The sequence below is a fragment of the Gallus gallus genome, chromosome 12, assembly GCF_016699485.2.
Source record: "Gallus gallus isolate bGalGal1 chromosome 12, bGalGal1.mat.broiler.GRCg7b, whole genome shotgun sequence".
Lineage (NCBI taxonomy): Eukaryota > Metazoa > Chordata > Aves > Galliformes > Phasianidae > Gallus > Gallus gallus.
Genome location: NC_052543.1, coordinates 2,632,819 through 2,649,404, shown reverse-complemented (window position 1 = coordinate 2,649,404; position 16,586 = coordinate 2,632,819). Strand labels below are relative to the sequence as shown.

At 59.9% G+C, this 16,586-nt stretch overlaps 2 protein-coding genes across 4 annotated transcripts in view; one reads left to right on the top strand and one right to left on the bottom strand.

Moving 5' to 3' along the window:
* Positions 1–14: 14 nt before the first annotated feature.
* Positions 15–4,128, bottom strand: MST1 (macrophage stimulating 1 (hepatocyte growth factor-like)). 2 transcript variants are annotated; one of them, NM_001396436.1, is made up of 18 exons: positions 3,945–4,128; positions 3,678–3,819; positions 3,495–3,607; positions 3,304–3,418; positions 2,866–3,002; positions 2,665–2,785; positions 2,471–2,589; positions 2,218–2,383; positions 2,017–2,147; positions 1,842–1,944; positions 1,628–1,764; positions 1,507–1,542; positions 1,323–1,434; positions 1,168–1,245; positions 957–1,103; positions 770–876; positions 318–457; positions 15–239 (listed from the first exon to the last, which is right to left on the bottom strand). In NM_001396436.1, exons 1-18 carry the CDS (start codon positions 3,994–3,996, stop codon positions 78–80), a joined length of 2,118 nt encoding a protein of 705 aa, NP_001383365.1. In that variant the 5' UTR covers positions 3,997–4,128; the 3' UTR covers positions 15–77. The 2 variants fall into 2 exon arrangements, with proteins under 2 accessions (NP_001383365.1, NP_990544.2); NM_205213.2 differs by having other exon boundaries at positions 2,218–2,380.
* Positions 4,129–4,461: 333 nt separating this feature from the next.
* The window catches only part of DAG1 (dystroglycan 1), a gene marked incomplete at its 5' end in the record, with an annotated part of 38,852 nt that continues 26,727 nt past the window's right edge, over positions 4,462–16,586 (top strand). Inside the window, one exon of one of the 2 annotated variants that reach the window (NM_001097540.2) lies at positions 4,462–4,498. Of the gene's footprint in view, positions 4,499–13,957; positions 14,071–16,586 lie in introns of those variants that run through there. The other variant, NM_001398256.1, reaches the window with a different exon arrangement.

Genomic DNA, 16,586 nt, shown 5'->3' with positions numbered 1-16,586 from the left:
ACACACACACACGGGCTGGCTCCGCTGCCTTTATTGGGGCTGGGGGGTGAGTGGGGAGGTGCCACCTGCAGCACAGCTCACACCATCCTCATGACCTTGTGGATCCAGTCGACATAGAGTGAGACGCGGATGAAGAGGGCAGGCTGGTCGGTGCGGGCGCAGACACGGGATGGGGTGATCACCCCCTCCAGCACCCAGCAGTCGGCGGTCAGACAGGCCAGGGGCCCCCCATAATCTCCCTGTAGGGCCAGGAGAGTACCGTCACCCCTCTGCTGTGGGGTCTCCAAGCCTGCCTGGGCTCCTCAGACCGTGCTCACCTCACAGGCACCCACACCAGCACGCAGCGGGGCTGTGCACAGCTCGCTCTCCTTCAGGCGCCCACGCAGTGCTGCCTGGCACTCAGCATGTGCCATCACTGGCAGCTTTGCCACATTCAGCACGTGGCCATCCGCTGTGCCTGCGGGGACAGGGCAGCAGCAAGGCATGTATGGGCATGGGAAAGCGGTAGGTGGGGAGTGGCATGGGTGGGGGATGCCACGGGTAGGGAAATGCTACGGAAAGGGGATGACGTGGGCAGGAGGTTGCCAGGAGCGAGGGGATTCCATGAGCAAGAAGATGCCTTGGGAAAGAGATGCCATGGGTAGGGGGATGCCATGAGTGGACGTGGGCAGGGGGATGCCATGACCCTGGGGGTGCTGTGGAAGGGACTGCCCTAGATAGGGGACACCATCACAGTGGGACACCGTGGTGGGGCTGCCCACGGCAGTACCTCTGGTTTCCCCAAAGCCAGCAATCTCACAGGTGGTGCCAGCAGGCACAATGTAGCGCTCGGGCGGCAGGCAGATCAGGGCCACGCGCTTGTTCAGCACAGCTGGCCTGCAGAGGGATGGAACAGCATGGGGACGTGGTGCCAGCCCATGGCACTGGGGCACAGGGCACCAAGTGCAGACGCTCACCACGCCAGCTTCAGCAGCACCAAGTGGGACTCAGAAGGGCCACAGATGATGCGTACAATCGGGATGGCCTGCAGGTCAGGGTCGGTGGGGCTGGGGTCCTTGAACAGCGTCCCCAGGTGCACCTCATAGCCTGACAGGTCCGCATCACTGCAGGACAGGGCCATCAGGGTACGGCAGCTGCCGGCACCCCGCACCCTGCCCCTGAGCTCACCAGGAGGAGAAGCACTGCTGCGTGCTGATCACCCACTGCTCCTTCACCAGCGACCCACCGCAGAAGTGCAAGCCGGCCCTGCAGGCACGGGGATTGGCAGGGGTGGGCACCCGGCTGGCAGCACGGCACGGCTGGAACGCAGGGCGCCCGCTCACCGGTTGCGGATGCTGACGGTCCACGGCGAGTTGCCGGGCATCCCACCCACCACACGTTGCTTCTGCTGCAGCCTCTCGTCCCGCCGGCCGCACTCCTCGAATGTCACTGCATCTGTGGGCACAGCGGGCGTTGGCTGGGGGCAGCGCACCGAGCACCCCCCGCCCCACACCCCCGTGTCCTCACCTGCGTTCTCCAGGACAGACGGCACAGCGCTGCCGGCTGCAGAGAGAAAGCAGAGTGGGGCTGTGGGAGGTGGCCCAACGCACCCCGTGGGGCAGCCAGGGCTCGGTGGGGCCAAGCTCACAGCAGGGCTTGATGGCACAGTAGTCAAAGGGTGTGCGTGGATCCATGGTGTAGCACCAGGGGCCGTGGCTGTCGTTGTCGGGGTTGCGGCAGTAGTTCTTCTCCAGGTGTGCCTCGGGGTGGGTGGTGGGCGAGATCCTGCCGGCCGGGAGCCACCGTTACTGCCCCCACCCCCATTGCTGTGCTTCACCCTGGCACGCTCGTGGCACACTCACTGTGGCACGTGGGGTGTCGTGGCGTCCCACCTCTGGCACGTGATGCCCTTGCGCGTCTTACTGACGTGGCCGTGGTACCGCTCACCGTGGCCGTGGTAGCACTCTGGGGACAGGCAGGGGGAGCTGGTACTGCTGGTGGACACCCCGGTGGGGCACCCACGTGGTGGGGGCTCACCTTCTGCGTCCAGCTCGTCGTCACAGCGACGGATGTGGAAGCAGAAGGCGACGCGCATGCCGGGGCGGGTGGTGAAGCACCACGGGGCCTCTGAGCCATCGGGGTTGCGGCAGTAGTTCTCCTGCAGGTCCCTGGCGGAGGGGCCACGTGGGTGCCCGCACGCCTGGGTGCTGCCGCAGCCCCCCGTCCCACCAGCCCTACTTGCAGGGGTACTTGCTGGGCACGAAGTGGTGCCGGTGGGGTGTCTGCGCGTCCCAGCGCTGGCAGGGGATGCCCGACACGGTGACGTTCACCCGGCCCCGGTAGCCTTCGCCCTTGCCCCTGTAGCAGCCGGTGGTGACGTTGATGGGCCGCGGGCGTTTCTCTGCTTGTATGGAGGAGAGCGGCGGGCTGAGGGTGGCACCGAGGACACCGGAACCAGAGATGGGCCAGGGCACTTACTGCAGACACTTACTGCAGACACGGATGCGACAGAACTCGCGTTCCAGCGCCGGGTCAGTGGTGTAGCACCAGGGCCGCTCAGAGCTGTCCGGGTTGCGGCAATAGTTGTCATCCAGACCCTTCTCGGGGTACCTGGGTGAGAGGTGGGGAGGTGACAGATATCCGCTGCCACCCCCGCAGCCGCACACCCCTGCGACAGGTACTGACTTGTCGGGGTGGTAGGGATGCTTGTGTGGGTGCTGCAGGTCCCAGCGCTGGCACTCGGTCCCAGACTCGGTGTGGTCCACAAAGCCCCGGTAATCCTCCCCATTGCAGGTCATGCAGACGGCTGCCAACGGCCGGGGGAGGGGGGGGGTCAGTGGTAATGGGAATGGGCGGCACAGGGCATCCCCGAAGCACGGCACTCACCGTCCTCACACTTCTTGATGCCGCAGCTCTGGTGTCGGACGTTGGGGTCGACGGTGTAGCACCACGGGCCCCGCTTGTCGCGGTCGGGGTTGCGGCAGTAATTCTCCTCCAGCCCATTGCGGAGGGATGGCAGGAATCTGCGCCACCCTGGTTGTTGCCATTGCCCCTGCACTGTGCCCCGTGTCCCCGAGCTGTCCTCATTGCTCCCAGTCTGCCTCCACCCTATTCCCCCCCGTCCCATACTGTGTCCATCCCGCTCCCCATGCGGGCCGCATCCCATTTCCTATCACTGTACCGTTCCCATTGCCCCCAACCCACCCCCGTTTCCCATCACCCCACGCCGTCCCCACCCCATTCCCCATTAAAGCGCTGTCCTCATTGTCCCCATCCCTTCCCCGTCGCCCCACACTGCCCGGGGCAGCGGTGGCACAGCGGCACCTGTGGTCGTGGGGCGTGGTGGCCTGCCAGTGCTGGCAGCGCAGGCCACGCTCCGTCGTGTCCCGCGTGCCACGATAACTGGTGCCATTGGCCACGATGCACTCCCGCAGGAAGTCTGGGGAGCACCCGGCACCGCGTCAGAGCCGTGCGGGCAGTGCGAGCCCCGCGCCCGGGCACGGTGCCAGCCCCACCTTTCTTCTGGTACAGGTCGTAGTGGATGTTCTTCTGCAGCCGGGCGCCGGGCGAGCGTTGGCTCCAGGGCAGCAGCTGGCACAGCTGGCTCTGCCGCTCGTGGTGGAAGGCCCTGCGGGCAGGCGGAGGTGGCAGGGCGCTGCTCAGCACCGAGGCTCAGCTCCCTGCAACGCGGCGCTCACCGGCAGTCCGGCCTGTTGGCACAGCGCTGGGCGCACTGCTGGGCCGCGCCGTGCGCCGGTGCAGACGGTGGGGGCTCGTTGGGCGCTGCCCGCAGCTCGGTGCCGCGCAGGCGCTGGAAGTCGTTGAGGGGCGAGCGGTGGCCTAAGGTGGAGCCAGGGTCAGCGTGTCCCACACCCACACGGCCACAGCTTCCTGAGCACCCCCGTCCCGGGCCCCCCCATACCGTCCTACGCCCTCCGGCCCCACGCTGCCTGCCCGCGTCCTACCTGCGCTCAGGGCCACAGCCAGGGAGAGCAGCAGGCCCAGCCGGGCCGGCATGGTGGAGGTGCTGGCGGTCAGGCTGCGGCCCGGGGCCGGCCTCGGCAAATATTTGCCTACGGGCCGGGAGCCAAAAGGGCAATGAGGTCGCGGACCCCGAAGCCGCACGCGGGGCGGTGCCCGCTGGAAGTGGGCGGGGCCTGACCGGAGGGGGGCGTGGCCTGCCGGGAGAGGGCGTGGTCTGTCGGAGGGGGGCGGGGCCTGAGGGAGGTGGGCGGGGACCGCTGGGTGCGGGCGGGGCCGTGCGGAGGGCGGCGGGGTTCGGCCCAGGTGCGGGGCGGGGCTCGGGGCGGCGCCCAGAGGAAGCGGACGCGGCGGGGGGCGGGGCTACGGGAAGGGCGGGGCCGCGCGGGACGGCCGCAGGGCGCGGGAGGGGGCGGGGCCGCGCGCGGCCAGGTGGGGCGGGGCGGAGGGGGCGGGGCGAGGCGCCGGCGGCGGGCTCCGATTGGCCGCGCCGCGCTCGTGCCGCCGGTTGCTAGGCGCCGCGGGGGCCCGCCCCCAGGTACGTGCCCGCGCGGGGTCGCGCTCGCGCCGCGCCGCCCGCTCGGTGCGTCGGGGCCGCTGGCGGCGAGAGCCGGCGGGGAGCGGCCTCCGGGCCCGGCCGAGCACGGTGAGCCCGGCGCGGCGGGCGGGGGGGGGGGAGGAAGCGCGACCGGGCCTCGCCTCGCCTCGCCTCCGCCCGGCGGCGGCGGCACCTGCCGGCCGCGCCGCCCTTGGCCTAACGGCGGGCCGGGCCCGGCGGAGCGGCGCGGCCTGGGCGGCGGGCGGGCGGGCTAAAGGCCCGGCGGGGCGCGGGCGGCGGGGCGGCCCCGCCGCTGCCTTCCTTCTCCCCGTCCCCGCGAGCCGCGCCGGGAAACGGGCTCGCTGCGGACCGGCCCCGCCGCACCGGGACCGCGCTCCCGCGGCCGCGCGGTGCCCGCAGGACGGCCCCCGGGGTCCCGCCGCGGCTGCGGGCCGCGTTCCGGGGGTGCCGGGCCGACCTCGGGCCCGCGCGGCGGGGCCGCCGCGGTGTCCGGGCCGGGCGCGGCGGCGGTGGGGCCGCGGGAGCAACAGGCGGCGGGCGGAGGGCGGGCCGGCCCCGCTGCACGGGCGCGCTCGGGCCGAGTTCGGCGCGTTTGAGCCGGGGCTGCGGCTCCGCGCTGTGCCCCGGGGCGGCCGTGCGGGGCCCTCGGGGCTGCGGCTCCGCGCTGGGGAAGCGGCACCGCCAGCGCCGGTGGGGCCTAAGCGGGCGCGGAACGGTGTGTGAGTGTGTGTGTGTGTGTGTGTGAGTGAGCGTGAGCGCAGCGCGCCTTCACCTTTCCTCTCTTCTCCCACCCCCGGGCAGGGCCGCCTCCCGCCGCTGCACCGCGGGCTGCTGCCGCCCCCCGCCGGGGTGCGCCGCTCTGAGCCCGGTCCGTACCGCGCTCTGTCAGCGGTTTATCGGCCCTTAAAAACTTCGGCTTCGCAGGTGCCCTCCTGCCCCCGCAGCCCTCGTTCCAGCAGTCCCTAATTCAGCCTCATTTTCGAACTGCAGCCCCTGCCGCCGTTCCAGGCATCCCGAGCCACTTACTCATTCTTCCCAATGCTTGTCGCTGCTATCCTAAATATAGGGTAGTGTGCCAACGGGAGAGGCTCGGGAGCGAGCCGGGGTGCAGGGAACGCCACCGCCGTGTCGGCAGAGCCGTGCTGCTCCCAGCCCGTGCTGCCTGCTTGCTGCAGGCTTTGTGCTGCTTGGGGAGCTGCCGTGAGTTCCTGAATGGGATGGGGTTGGTTATGGTGTGTGCTGACTTAGCGGTGCCCGGGGTACGGGTCAGTGTGCTCTTTGCACTGCCCTGCACCCGCGGGTCTGTAGGGATTTGTTAACCCCGAGTGCTTCTCTGCTTTCAGACGTGGCTCACACCAGGCTGAGTGCTGCGGGGCCGCGCTCTGCTCCTCTGGCTGCTGCGGGGCCTGAGGGTGGGCAGTGGGGGACACCGAGATCCCCACCGGCTTCGGCTGTGAGAGGCACGGCCAGAACTGGCTCAGACCTGACCATAGCTTATCTGCCACGGCCGGCTGCTCTGGAGGAATTCCTGCACGTCTTCTGGCGGCAGAACTTCGCTCCGGCAGCGGGGGGACGTCGGAGGGAATGCTGCGTCCTGGTTCGTGCCATAGAGAGAGGCGCTGCGGTGCTTTGCACCTGAGCCCGGGGTCCCCTCAGCTCTGCTGGAGGAGGTGAGAGGGCGGTGGGGTCACGCTGGTGGCACTGCCGGGCTCCCCTGGCACAGGGGTGAGCCGCAGCGTGCTGCTGGTGCAGCAGAGGTGTGTGACACAGCAGCAGGAGCGGTGTGAGCTGCCTCTCCGCGTCCCGTCAGCTGAGGAATAGCGTGGAGGAATGAATTCCAGTGAGTTGGATGAGGAAAATGTAAACTCTGCGTTCTCGTCGGGCAAACAGCAGTCGTGTAAATAAACGTCTCTGGGATTCCTTGTGGTGCTCATCGACTGCCCAATCCCTCGTGGTCTCTTGTTGAACTGGTGGGGTGGCTGCTGCTGCTCCCCCAGCTCTGAGTGCTTTGCCAGCAGTTTGGGCAAAACACAAGTAAACACCATTGGGTTGACCCGGCATATCTGAGGTCTTGGTATGCTGAAAATGTTTGTTCTTGGGATGTTTGTGCAGTCTGGAGGGCTCTGTACTTTAAGTCCCGTTTGCTGAGGACTGTGACTTGTTTAATCTGTCTGAAGAACCTGTGCTTTTGGGGCTTGTTCTGTGAGATTGAGTAAGTTTGGGCAAAGCCTGGAGGTGCTGCAGGAAGGGAGGTTAGTTCATTAACCAACGGTCACGCAGGTGTGCATATTTCCTGCTCCGCCGCGTTTTCCTACCTGTGTATTTTCCTGCATTTATTCACTGACTCGATTCTGGTCTGGATTGAAGTTCATTGAAGTGGGAAAGGCTCTCGGGACTGCTTGGTGTTGCTTTGCTTTTCCTGAGTGTGCCGGCTGTGCTGGGCTGCCTGCATCCTGGGACGGGCGGTGAATAGAAGCCGAAGCTCCTGTCTGGAGGGCAGCCTTTGCCTGAGGTGTCAGCAGGGCTCAGGTGAGATCTCACACCCCAGGACTGCATGCCATTTTCCCCAGTGCTGTGTCCTGCTCAAGGTCACACGGCGTGGCACCGTGGGTTCCCGGAGGCCAGGCTCCCTCTGGGAGGTGCCCTGGCATCCCCACTGCACCTCCACATCCTGGGCCAGGTTGTGGGCCTGCTGCTTCTGACATATCCAACTTGGGGAGCTCCTGGTGGGCCCCTAGCTTTAGCACAAAGGGTTTGTGCTGGTGGCACTCTTGCTATGGACGTGAGCAAGCTCCTTCCTGCACGTGGCGGCCAGTCTATGCTGAGCTGATCTTTTTTTTTCTTTTTCCCCCTTTTTTTTTATTCCCCTGGATTAACTTTCTGCAAATTAGTAACCCAAATGGTCACACGAAGGAGTGGATAAGCACAGAGCCCCAGAGGAGGGGGCCCAGCCTGGAGGAGGAGGAGGAGGCAGCGGGTGCTGGTGCTGCAGCGGTGAGTTAGCACAGGGCACTCTCAAAAGGGCCCTTCTCTTCCCCACTCTCAGCTGTGCCCTCCTGCCTCCTCCCACGTGCCAGCTGTGGTGCTGAGCCCGTGCATTGATGAACTGACCCAGCTCGCTTGGCATTCAATTGTTCTTTTCATGGTGGGTTTTTTTTCTGTGTGAGCATTTCCCTGCTGGTCAGGAGGGGACTCAGACCGGGCTGGCAGGCAGGGAGCCCTCTGCCAGCACGGCTCTCCACTGAGGTCCCTCCTGTGGGGTTACTGCCCTGCTTGCTGCTACTGCAGGTGTGCTGTAGGGCTGCAGGGCCGGGTGGTGATTCCTGATGGGATCCCTATGCGTTCCCCCTGGCAGATCCTTGCATGCGAGGGGCAGGGCGTGGGGACAGCGGTAGATCCCATCCCAGCACTGGGGAGGAGAGTGCTCGGTTTCACGTTGGGGTTTTCTTCAGCAAAACAGGCTCCTGGCCTCATCTGCTCCGTGAACAGATGTGTGAATGAGGGACTCTGCTGACGAGTTCTCCTTTTTTTTTTCCTCTTTTCACATGTTGTGGTCTCACCGCAATGCTCAGCTGTGGCATTTGCCATCGCGGTGACCCTGACCGAGAATACGGGCTGTATTTTCTCACGTGCTTTCTGAGAAGAGCTCAGCTCCTGGAGGGCAACGGGGTGGCTTCAGAAAGATTTCAGATCCTGGCTCAGAGCTCTACCACAAATTGCTTTAAAAGCTTCTGTGCAGCGTTGGGTTCTGCAGTGCTCCTCGGGAGGACCTGACTGGTGGCATTCCTGCCTGCCCTCGGTGCAGGGATTGCAGGAGGGGTTTCAGCTTATTGCAGCACGGCCACGGGTCACTCTGGTGCTGAACACAGGTGATATATTCACACTGCTGCTTTCGGGCACGTTTCATTTCTTTTTTTTCAACTAGGTTGTACGTTTAGACTTGAGGACGCTTAATCCTCTGTGAAGAGTGTTCCTCAAGGCTGGCTGTTAGCATCCTGTAGGTTTGATGGGGGCTTCCAGCAGCAGATACCGGGCACTTGATACCATTCCCCGGGGCTAGGGATGAGCTGGAGTGTGGAAGGGCTGGGTGGCAGTCAGGGCTGGTGGTTTCCCACTCGAGCAGTGAATGATGAGGGGTGCTGTGACAGCCTTATGCTGCTCCGGCTGCAGCACAGGTCCCTTGTGAGGGTGGCACTGCTTGCTTCTTGCCACCATTTTTCCCTTTGCCTTATGCAGGGTCAGCCCAGGGTGGACTCTTTCAGACCCTCTGGGAAATGCACCTTGTAGCAGAGCTCCTGTAAGGCCCCCAGTGGGTTTCCTTGTGTCCACGGCTTCTTAGGGGCTTTTCAGGTACAGGGGAGGGGACAGAGATCTCTGTAACCAAAGGGGCAATATCTCCTGAGTCCTTTCTGGCTTCTATGCATCGCCCATAAACTTATGCTGTACTGTTGCCCTCCAGCTGAGGTGTTTGTTATCTCCATGCTGTACTCTGGGGAGTCTTACAGGAAGGCCTCACGCAGGGAGCAGATTCCGAGTGTGATAGCAGGAGGCATTGTGAGCCAGAAGGCAGAAGAACTGTACTGCTGGATGCTGATACTGAGTGCTTTGGAGCTCTCTTTTTCTCCTCTAACACCTTCCATCTGGATCTGCTTCCTCTGAAGGTGAGCACTCAGCTTTTCCCCAGATCAGGGCTTCTTAGCACCGGATGACCTTGCAGTCACCTGCAAACACAGCGTGAGGCTGCTGGAAATCTGAACTGATGCTTTTGACACTGAGGCTGCAAAGATACAAATAATCTGGGTTGCAACAGTTTGATATTTGCATCCCATAGGCTTTCCTGGCACCTGTTGCTGTGTTCTCTGTGCTGGAGGAGTTGGTTCTCTCATGCAGGACCATGCCTGGTGGTTTCCCACCCCAGAGAAGCTGTTACCGTTGGAGTTTCTATCATAATGCCAGGAGGCACATTAGGGAATGAAAGGTGGTTGTTCTGAACTCTGTATTAAAGGTCTCAGGATCTTAAAATTCAGTTCCCTCTCTCCTATCAGCTCCCAAAATCTTCGTTCTTTCCTTTCTCCTGCACGCTGCACTGTCGTGCATGCTTTATGACATGTTGAAAAGTGTAATTTTGGTAATGCTGGCAACAGCTGAGCTTAACAGACTCAGCTTGTGTCACTGACTTGGTGAGCTCTCACTCTGGATTCACTTAAGGGCTCTGCCCTGTGGTGTATGTGAGCTGAGTAGGTTCTGAATGCAGGGTGTGTTGGTGGATATCATCCCCTTCAAGAAAGTACAGAGGATGCTAAAGCCTCTGTCGTATCGTACTGCGGGCAGAACACCACGAACCTCGTTAATAAGCTGTTTGTAAGGAAGGGATAGGAAGGGCACTTCATAGCCGTAACAAAGCTTGGTAATCAAAGCTAACACAAAGAAGGGATTCGGTTGTTACTGGCAAAGACGTTAACTTATATCTTTGGGCTTAAATTGCTGGAGAAAGTGGCAGTGTTGCTGTGTGCGGTGCTGGTGATAAGCCAGGATAGAAGTTGTATCCGGTCCTATCTGCTCCATGTGGCCGAGTGAAGGACTCCTGATTGTCACAGCCAGTTTAGGCATGAGAAGGGTTGCTAACGGCCTGGGTGGTGAGGTGGGTGAGCTGCTGCTGTTGAGAAGCAGTACTGCAGTCCTGTGGTATGGCTCAGGCACCACCTGGTCCTCAAACCAGCATGCCACTGCCACTACCAGGGTCCTGCACACCCCTTACTGCTGGAAACTGGAATCCTAACTCTCCTCTGCCTTGGTGGCTTTGGAGCTGCAGGCTGGCCCTGGCAGGTGGATGTGCCTGGTCTGTGGGCATCTGGGAGCAGGGCCATGGTGCTGCGCTGCTGTCACAGGAAGGAGCTGCTTCCTGCAGACCTCGCTGCTATGTCCTGTTGCTGTCACCTTCACCCTGCTGTGCTCCAGTTTAGCATCCTGCAGCCCTCTCCTGAATTGCAGGCTCCTAAAGCTTCCCCGGGAGGTGCACAGCTTTGTACCTGCTGACTCCCGGTAAGCCTTCTTGCTCCTTTTGTGGGTTCCTTGTAGCCTGTTGATGTGCTGCTTGAAAACCACTGACTTGATGCAGCGCTTCAGGAGGTTCCTTGATGTGGCTTCTCCTCTGCTTGGCAAAGAAAAACAGAGAACAGAGCAGGCAGTGAGACTTTGAATTGGATTTTTCCAGGAGCTGAGATGAAATTGAGGTTAGGCTCTTCCTTGTCCATGTCTCTTGGATTGGTGCAACGTGGTTTGGTCACTCCAGGTGTGTTGAAGTCCTGTTGTCTGCTTGTATATGGGAAGTCACTCTGGTGTAGCTGAGTCCTCAAGCCAGTGTTTTGGGGTGGGATTCTTCTTAAGTAGAAGCTTAGGATGATGGCAACTTTATCCTGCATGCCTGACTCTTGACACAGTAGGTTTTTACCGACAGTCTTGGTCTGTGCCAACTGGAGAGGGTTACCTGGAGCACGGTGCTGCTTGGGCATGCAGCAAGGAGACCAGAGTAAAAGTCACTCTTGGTATGAGCAGAAGCAGATAGCTCAGCTCTGCAGCCTGAGCTGACCCAGGAGTAGGCACCTGCTGCCATCTCAGTGCGTGATCCAACTGAAAGCACAGGCAAACGTGGATGGAAGTTTGTAGGGACAGAAGTTGCTAAGCATGTTGGTCCTGGTTTCACACTAACAGCACGAAAGCTGTCTGAGAGTGCAGGAAGAAGTTTGGTGGCTGCTACAAAAGTCGTTGCTTTGGGAAGCTTGATGGTGTAAATGTGCTCTAAAGTGATGGTCATGAGGACCAGCAAGAGTAACTGAAGTGGCTGGTGTCTTCCTGCCTGGCCTTTGTGATCACAGCCAGCTGAGCTCATTTCAAAGCACTCGTGAAGGCAAACAGCTGTCCTGTTTACCATCTCTCCTCAGTGGGGAGGAATGACCTGTGTCAGCAGGGCTGAATTCTTCTCTTCTTTCCCTAGGCCTTGCTGGGAGGAGTGGATGTGTGAACTCACCTCTAGGAGTGACCGGTGGCAGACCTTTTAGGAGTAGGAACACGGGCAGCTGCTGTCTAGAACAGCTATGGTGCATGGGCTTCTCCTGCAGGAAAGAGGCCCGCCTTCCATTTGCTGTTGGCAGGCTTCAGAGCAGTCCCTTGCATCGAAAAGTCATACAAGAAAAGCACTGGATGTATTTTTAGATATCTTTTAAAGTGGCTGAAAAGCAACCTGTGTTGGGTCGCTCGCTGCAGTGCTGGAGCAGGCTGTGGGTGTGGGATAGACCCATCCGGAGACACGTGCAGTGGGGACTGCTTCACTGCTGCCAGGATGCAGCTGTCTGTGGGAGCTGCTGCTGCTGGAGCAGTAGGGGCTGGCTGGGACAATAGTGGGAAACAAGTGGGAGATGTCCAGCTGAAACCAGTTTTAATTTATTTTTCCCTTATCTGTTGCAGTTGTTTGGGTTTTCCTTGGCAGCTGCGGGCAGAACAGTTTGTGGCAGAGGATTTTACAGAGCCCAAAATTGGCATGCTCTGAGTTGGTGCTGCGGGCAGAAGAGTCCTGCCTTCTCGTGCTGCTGCCAGGGAGCAGAAGTGCCCTTACAGAGCCCGCATCCAGCAGGAACCTGTGCCAGGTGGAAACCAGCCTCTTGCTGGGCTCCTCTGCCAGGTGTCGGTGCCCTGGTCCCGCTCTGCATGTGGCTTTAACTCCTGTGCCAGCACAAAGAGGAGTGGAAGAGCTTCCTCTGAAGGGGGCACCAGCTTAGAAGGACTGTGAAGCTGCCTTGTGTGGGTTTTCAGGCACGTCTGCCTGGCAGGAAGAGTTGGTCCAGCAAATCCTTTCCTACCAGGTACTGAGTTGCTGGCAGTGGGTGAGGATCCATGCTGCTGATGGAGCTGCCTGCAACGTTGAGCTTCTCTCAGGCCCTGCTTGCGTGAGCTCCCAAAATCTCCACGGGCCATTGAATAGGAGGAAAAGTGCATTGGGGTAGGAAGGAAGCGTGATGCATTGCACCATGTTGCCTCAGAGGCGAGGGCGCTGCTTAGTGCATGCACAGGGGTGTTGTTCCTTTGGAGGTGTTAGCTGAAATCCTGGCCTGCACACAAGGGTGGGGGTATTCACACATCACAGCTGTTTGGTGCTTGTTTGGGGAGCGGGCTGGTTGACCCCTGCCCACCAAATGAGAAGTATTTTTTTCCTGCGAGCCATGCCCTGTTAGAACAAGCAAAAAGAATGGGAAGTAATGCCAGATGAGGAGCAGGGGACAGAAGAGAAGTGTCCTTTAGGACCAGCAGTATTTACGTAATAGCTAACCTACTATTAATGTAAATAAGGAGCTGTGGTTTTTACCTTGGAGCGTCTGCCTGGGGTGGCTGCACAGGCAGTATGTAGGCAGGTGGGGTGAGAGCTGGAGAGTGCCAGATCGTTCTCCTTGTTTTCCAAAGCATTTTGAATTATGGAATTGTGACTGAATTATGGAAGCCTGTATATAGCGAGAGGAGGAGGGAGCCAGGGAAAGGAAGCCTGGAAAAGGTGTGCTTTTATCCATTGTTTGCTAGAGTGCTTCCTAGTTGGAAGAAACAGCTGGGGGGGGACTGTGGGTGTGCCTTTGACCACACAGCGGCCTTTCTGCAAGATCTGCTTTCATCAACCAGGTGGAACTTCAAGGACCTGTGGAGCTGATCTCAGTAAATGCTGCCCGTGAGTGCGGTGTGACCACGTTCAGTAATCTGAAATAGGCACTGAGCACTGCCATAGGACCAGCTGCACTAAATGTGTGTTTAGCGAGCAAATCTGTTTCTCTGGCCCCCGTCACTTAAAATGACTGTGGCTGTGCCGGACGAGCTCGTGAGGCTCCAAAGCCCCAGATGACTTTGTAATTAGTGCTGCTGTGATGTGAGCCCACGTCTGGGGAGCAGGATTTGCATCGTGCTGGTGGAGCAGGACGTGGCCACGTGTTGGCTGTGGTGCTTGAAAGCTGTTGCTGATGTCTGCCTGTCAGGAGGAGGCTGTCACAGCCGCAGGATCCCCTGGTGTAGGGACACCCGGCTGGGCTGGGGGCTCCTGCTTCCTGACAGCCCCTTGCACTGCGGCTGCCTTCTGTCCCACACCGAGGCCCACATGTGTGGGCGCTGGATGATCCATTTAGGCTGGAAGTGCACTAATTGAACAGAGCTTGGTGGGGAGCAGACCTGCCCAGCGCCTCCCAGCCCTCTGCAGCACTGACCCGTTGCGCTCACTGCCTTCCCGGGAGCTGCTGGCGGCTGCAGCGCTGGATTTGGTAGCTAATGCTCTTTGGAATCGGTGTCATTTAAAAAGTATCCAGCCAAGAAAGAGCACAAGATGTAATTCCAACAGGGTTTTTTTTTAGAAGGGCGGTAGCTTCTATTAAAGGGAATCGGCACGGCCGTTGGCCCCGTGCGTGCCGTGGGCTTCCTGGGTGTTGGCTGTCCACGCTCCAGCTCTCCAAATTCCTGCAGGAACGGTGCAAAGCTCAAAGTGAAACATTCCTTCCACGCATCTGCTGGCATTCGCAGCACAGGTATTTCGGTAGTTAACCCGTGGAGCTTGGGAGCGCAGAGCGGAGGTGCTGGGAGCGAGGGGTGAGGCAGAGCCTATTTTTACTCTGTCACAAACAGGGCTCGGCATGTTTAGTTTATACTCCGGAGCCGCTCAGGCCGGGGTGTTTTTTAATATCTCCTCCTGCTGTTGCTATCGGGTTGAAAACTCTGGATATCGCAGGAAAAAGCCATTGCTCCTGTGAGGTGTGGAGGCCGCTGCGGCCTGCCTGCGGCCTGCCTGCGGCCTGCCTGCGCCCACCCGCTGCTGCTGGGGGGTCTGTGAAGGCTGCGGCCTGCTGCTGGGCCCTGTGCCCGTGGTCCTGTGCCGTCCCGCGGAGGAGTGGGGGATGGCTGGGCTTAAAACTCGTCAGTGACGTGCAGGATGTGAAGGTCTGGGGAGCAGAGGCTGGGAGCAGGGAGCCCATGCTGTGTGCTGTGCCCTCTGGTGCTCACCTGGGGCTGGCAGAGTTGCGGGGTGCTTCGCATGTTGCGTTGCAAACTTTTAAGCTCTTTATCCCAGCTTATTGCTAAGGGCTATTTAAAGCGTGGTGTGCTCACGCTGTGGTGACGTGTACGGTTCACAGGGATGGGTCGCAGCCTCCTCGTGTTGGAGGCTGGATGAGCATGTAGGGTGAGCGGCCCCAAGGGGCCCCTATCCACACAGGCTGGCCCTCCTCCTGCCCCCCAGCCCCTGGAAGCCATCAGCCCGGACCTCCAGGCTGGGATCTGCTGTGTGGCTTCAGGTTTGGTCCAGCCTCTGCAGACTGCATTGCTAACCTGAGGCAACTGTACAAAGAACTAGCCAAGATATTGATTATTTAGCTCCTTTGCTAATAAATACCACTGATGGTAATTTACAGTTGTATCGTTGTGCATGCTTACAGCTACAAAGCTGGTAATTATTAATCCATGATCTTAGAAGCTGCGCTTTGGAGCTGCCGTGTCACCCTGCCCTCCCACAGCACTCGGTGTCGGGGTGCTCGTCCCTCCCTGCCTGCCTTCCCACAGCAAATCCTCCCCCACTGATGGCAGGGTGAGTGCAGCACTCGGCCTTCCACCGCTCCCCTTACTCTTCCCAGACTCCCAAATAACAGACTTGTTACTTCCTTGCTTGCTGGTTCCAGCTCTGCTCTATCCATGCCAAACCCAGTGCTTCTGTTGTGACTGGTGCAATCCCAGCCCCACTTTATCTTGTTGCTGCCCGGTGCTGGTGACCCTGCAGGTCCCCTACAGTTGCTTGGCTCACGCTGATGGCACGCTGGGTGCCTTATGTCCTTCAGGCAAATCACCCCACGTCAGCCTTCATTCTTCTACCTGTGTCCCATTAAGCACAAGCAGTTTACGTGCGGATCTTCATCCCAGTGCAGCAAATTGCCATTTTCCACGCTGCGTTTGCATTCCAGCAGCAGCTGTGTGGTTGGCTCTCCTGGCTCCTGCAGGTTCCCCGCGGTGCTCTGACAAAGCTCCTGCTCACAGCTGCCCTGGAGCATTTATGGCCAAAGCTGTACTGATGGGAGAGGAGACAGAGGGTCACCTGGCGCTGATGTTCCTGCTGAAACGAGCTGGTGCACCTTTGGTCTCCAAGCACAGCTCCCAAGAGTTGGTGAGATGTATCTGACACATTAACTATGTGGTATGCCTTCTGTATCCCCCTGGCAGGCTCCTGGAGGTGAATGCAGTAACCTGGAGGTGTTTTCCCCCCTTCTTGGTAACAGCCAGAGCAGAGCAGGAGTTCTTGCAGGGACGGTTGGCCTTTTGGCGTGGCTGATTCCTGTTTTTGAAAGTCAGATTCAAGTGTCAGACAGGTGAAACAAGTGGGCTCCGAGTGCCTGGTCTGGTCTCCAAAGAAAACCCGTGCTTGGCCACAGACCCATCTGCTCTGTGTGCTTTGGATTCAGCAGGCCTGCATTTATTTGCGAATATTAATATTTGTGTACTGTAACGCATCTGAGAACATTCGTGCTCTGAAGGTTAAGCTGTGTTTTGTCAGCATCCCTGGTGCACGAGAGCCCGTATCCCTGGCACGCTGCGCTGCAGGGTAATGCATTTTCCCTCTGTGCATGGCTGGGCCAACTCTTTGGGGGAGAACAGATGTCAGATGGGGTTTGGCACATGGCAGGGCAGGACCTGTGCTCCGGCTGGAGCAACTACAGCCAGTTGTGTGCTCTGGGGCTCCATCCCTGGGAGCAGTGCCTCAAATCTAGAGAGGGTTACTTTGCACAGAGTTGCTGGTGTATTTTCTTTCACTCCTTGGCCTGTACAAGAGAAAAAAACTAGGTTAGGAAATAAGACCACTTGTTGTTTTGTGAACAAAGCAGTGTTGATCCGCAGAGCTGAAGCCAAGTATGTTGGTAGAGCCCTGGAATTCTGACACATGTGTATGTGCAGATGAGCTCCTGGGAAAACCACGGCAATGAGCCCGTGGTGTAACACAGCATTGTTCCCAAAGAAACCGGGAGCAGAATGGGCTGGCAGGGTGTGGGTGTGAAACCTGGGG

Excerpts from the sequence above, each read along its gene's own strand:
- MST1 (NM_001396436.1), bottom strand. The coding sequence starts at position 3,996 with ATGCCGGCCCGGCTGGGCCTGCTGCTCTCCCTGGCTGTGGCCCTGAGC. Across the intron at positions 1,543-1,627 it reads CTGTGCCATCAAGCCCTGCT|CCGGCAGCGCTGTGCCGTCT; the intron begins GTGAGCTTGGCC and ends TTCTCTCTGCAG. Across the intron at positions 240-317 it reads CTGGTGTGGGTGCCTGTGAG|GGAGATTATGGGGGGCCCCT; the intron begins GTGAGCACGGTC and ends CTGGCCCTACAG.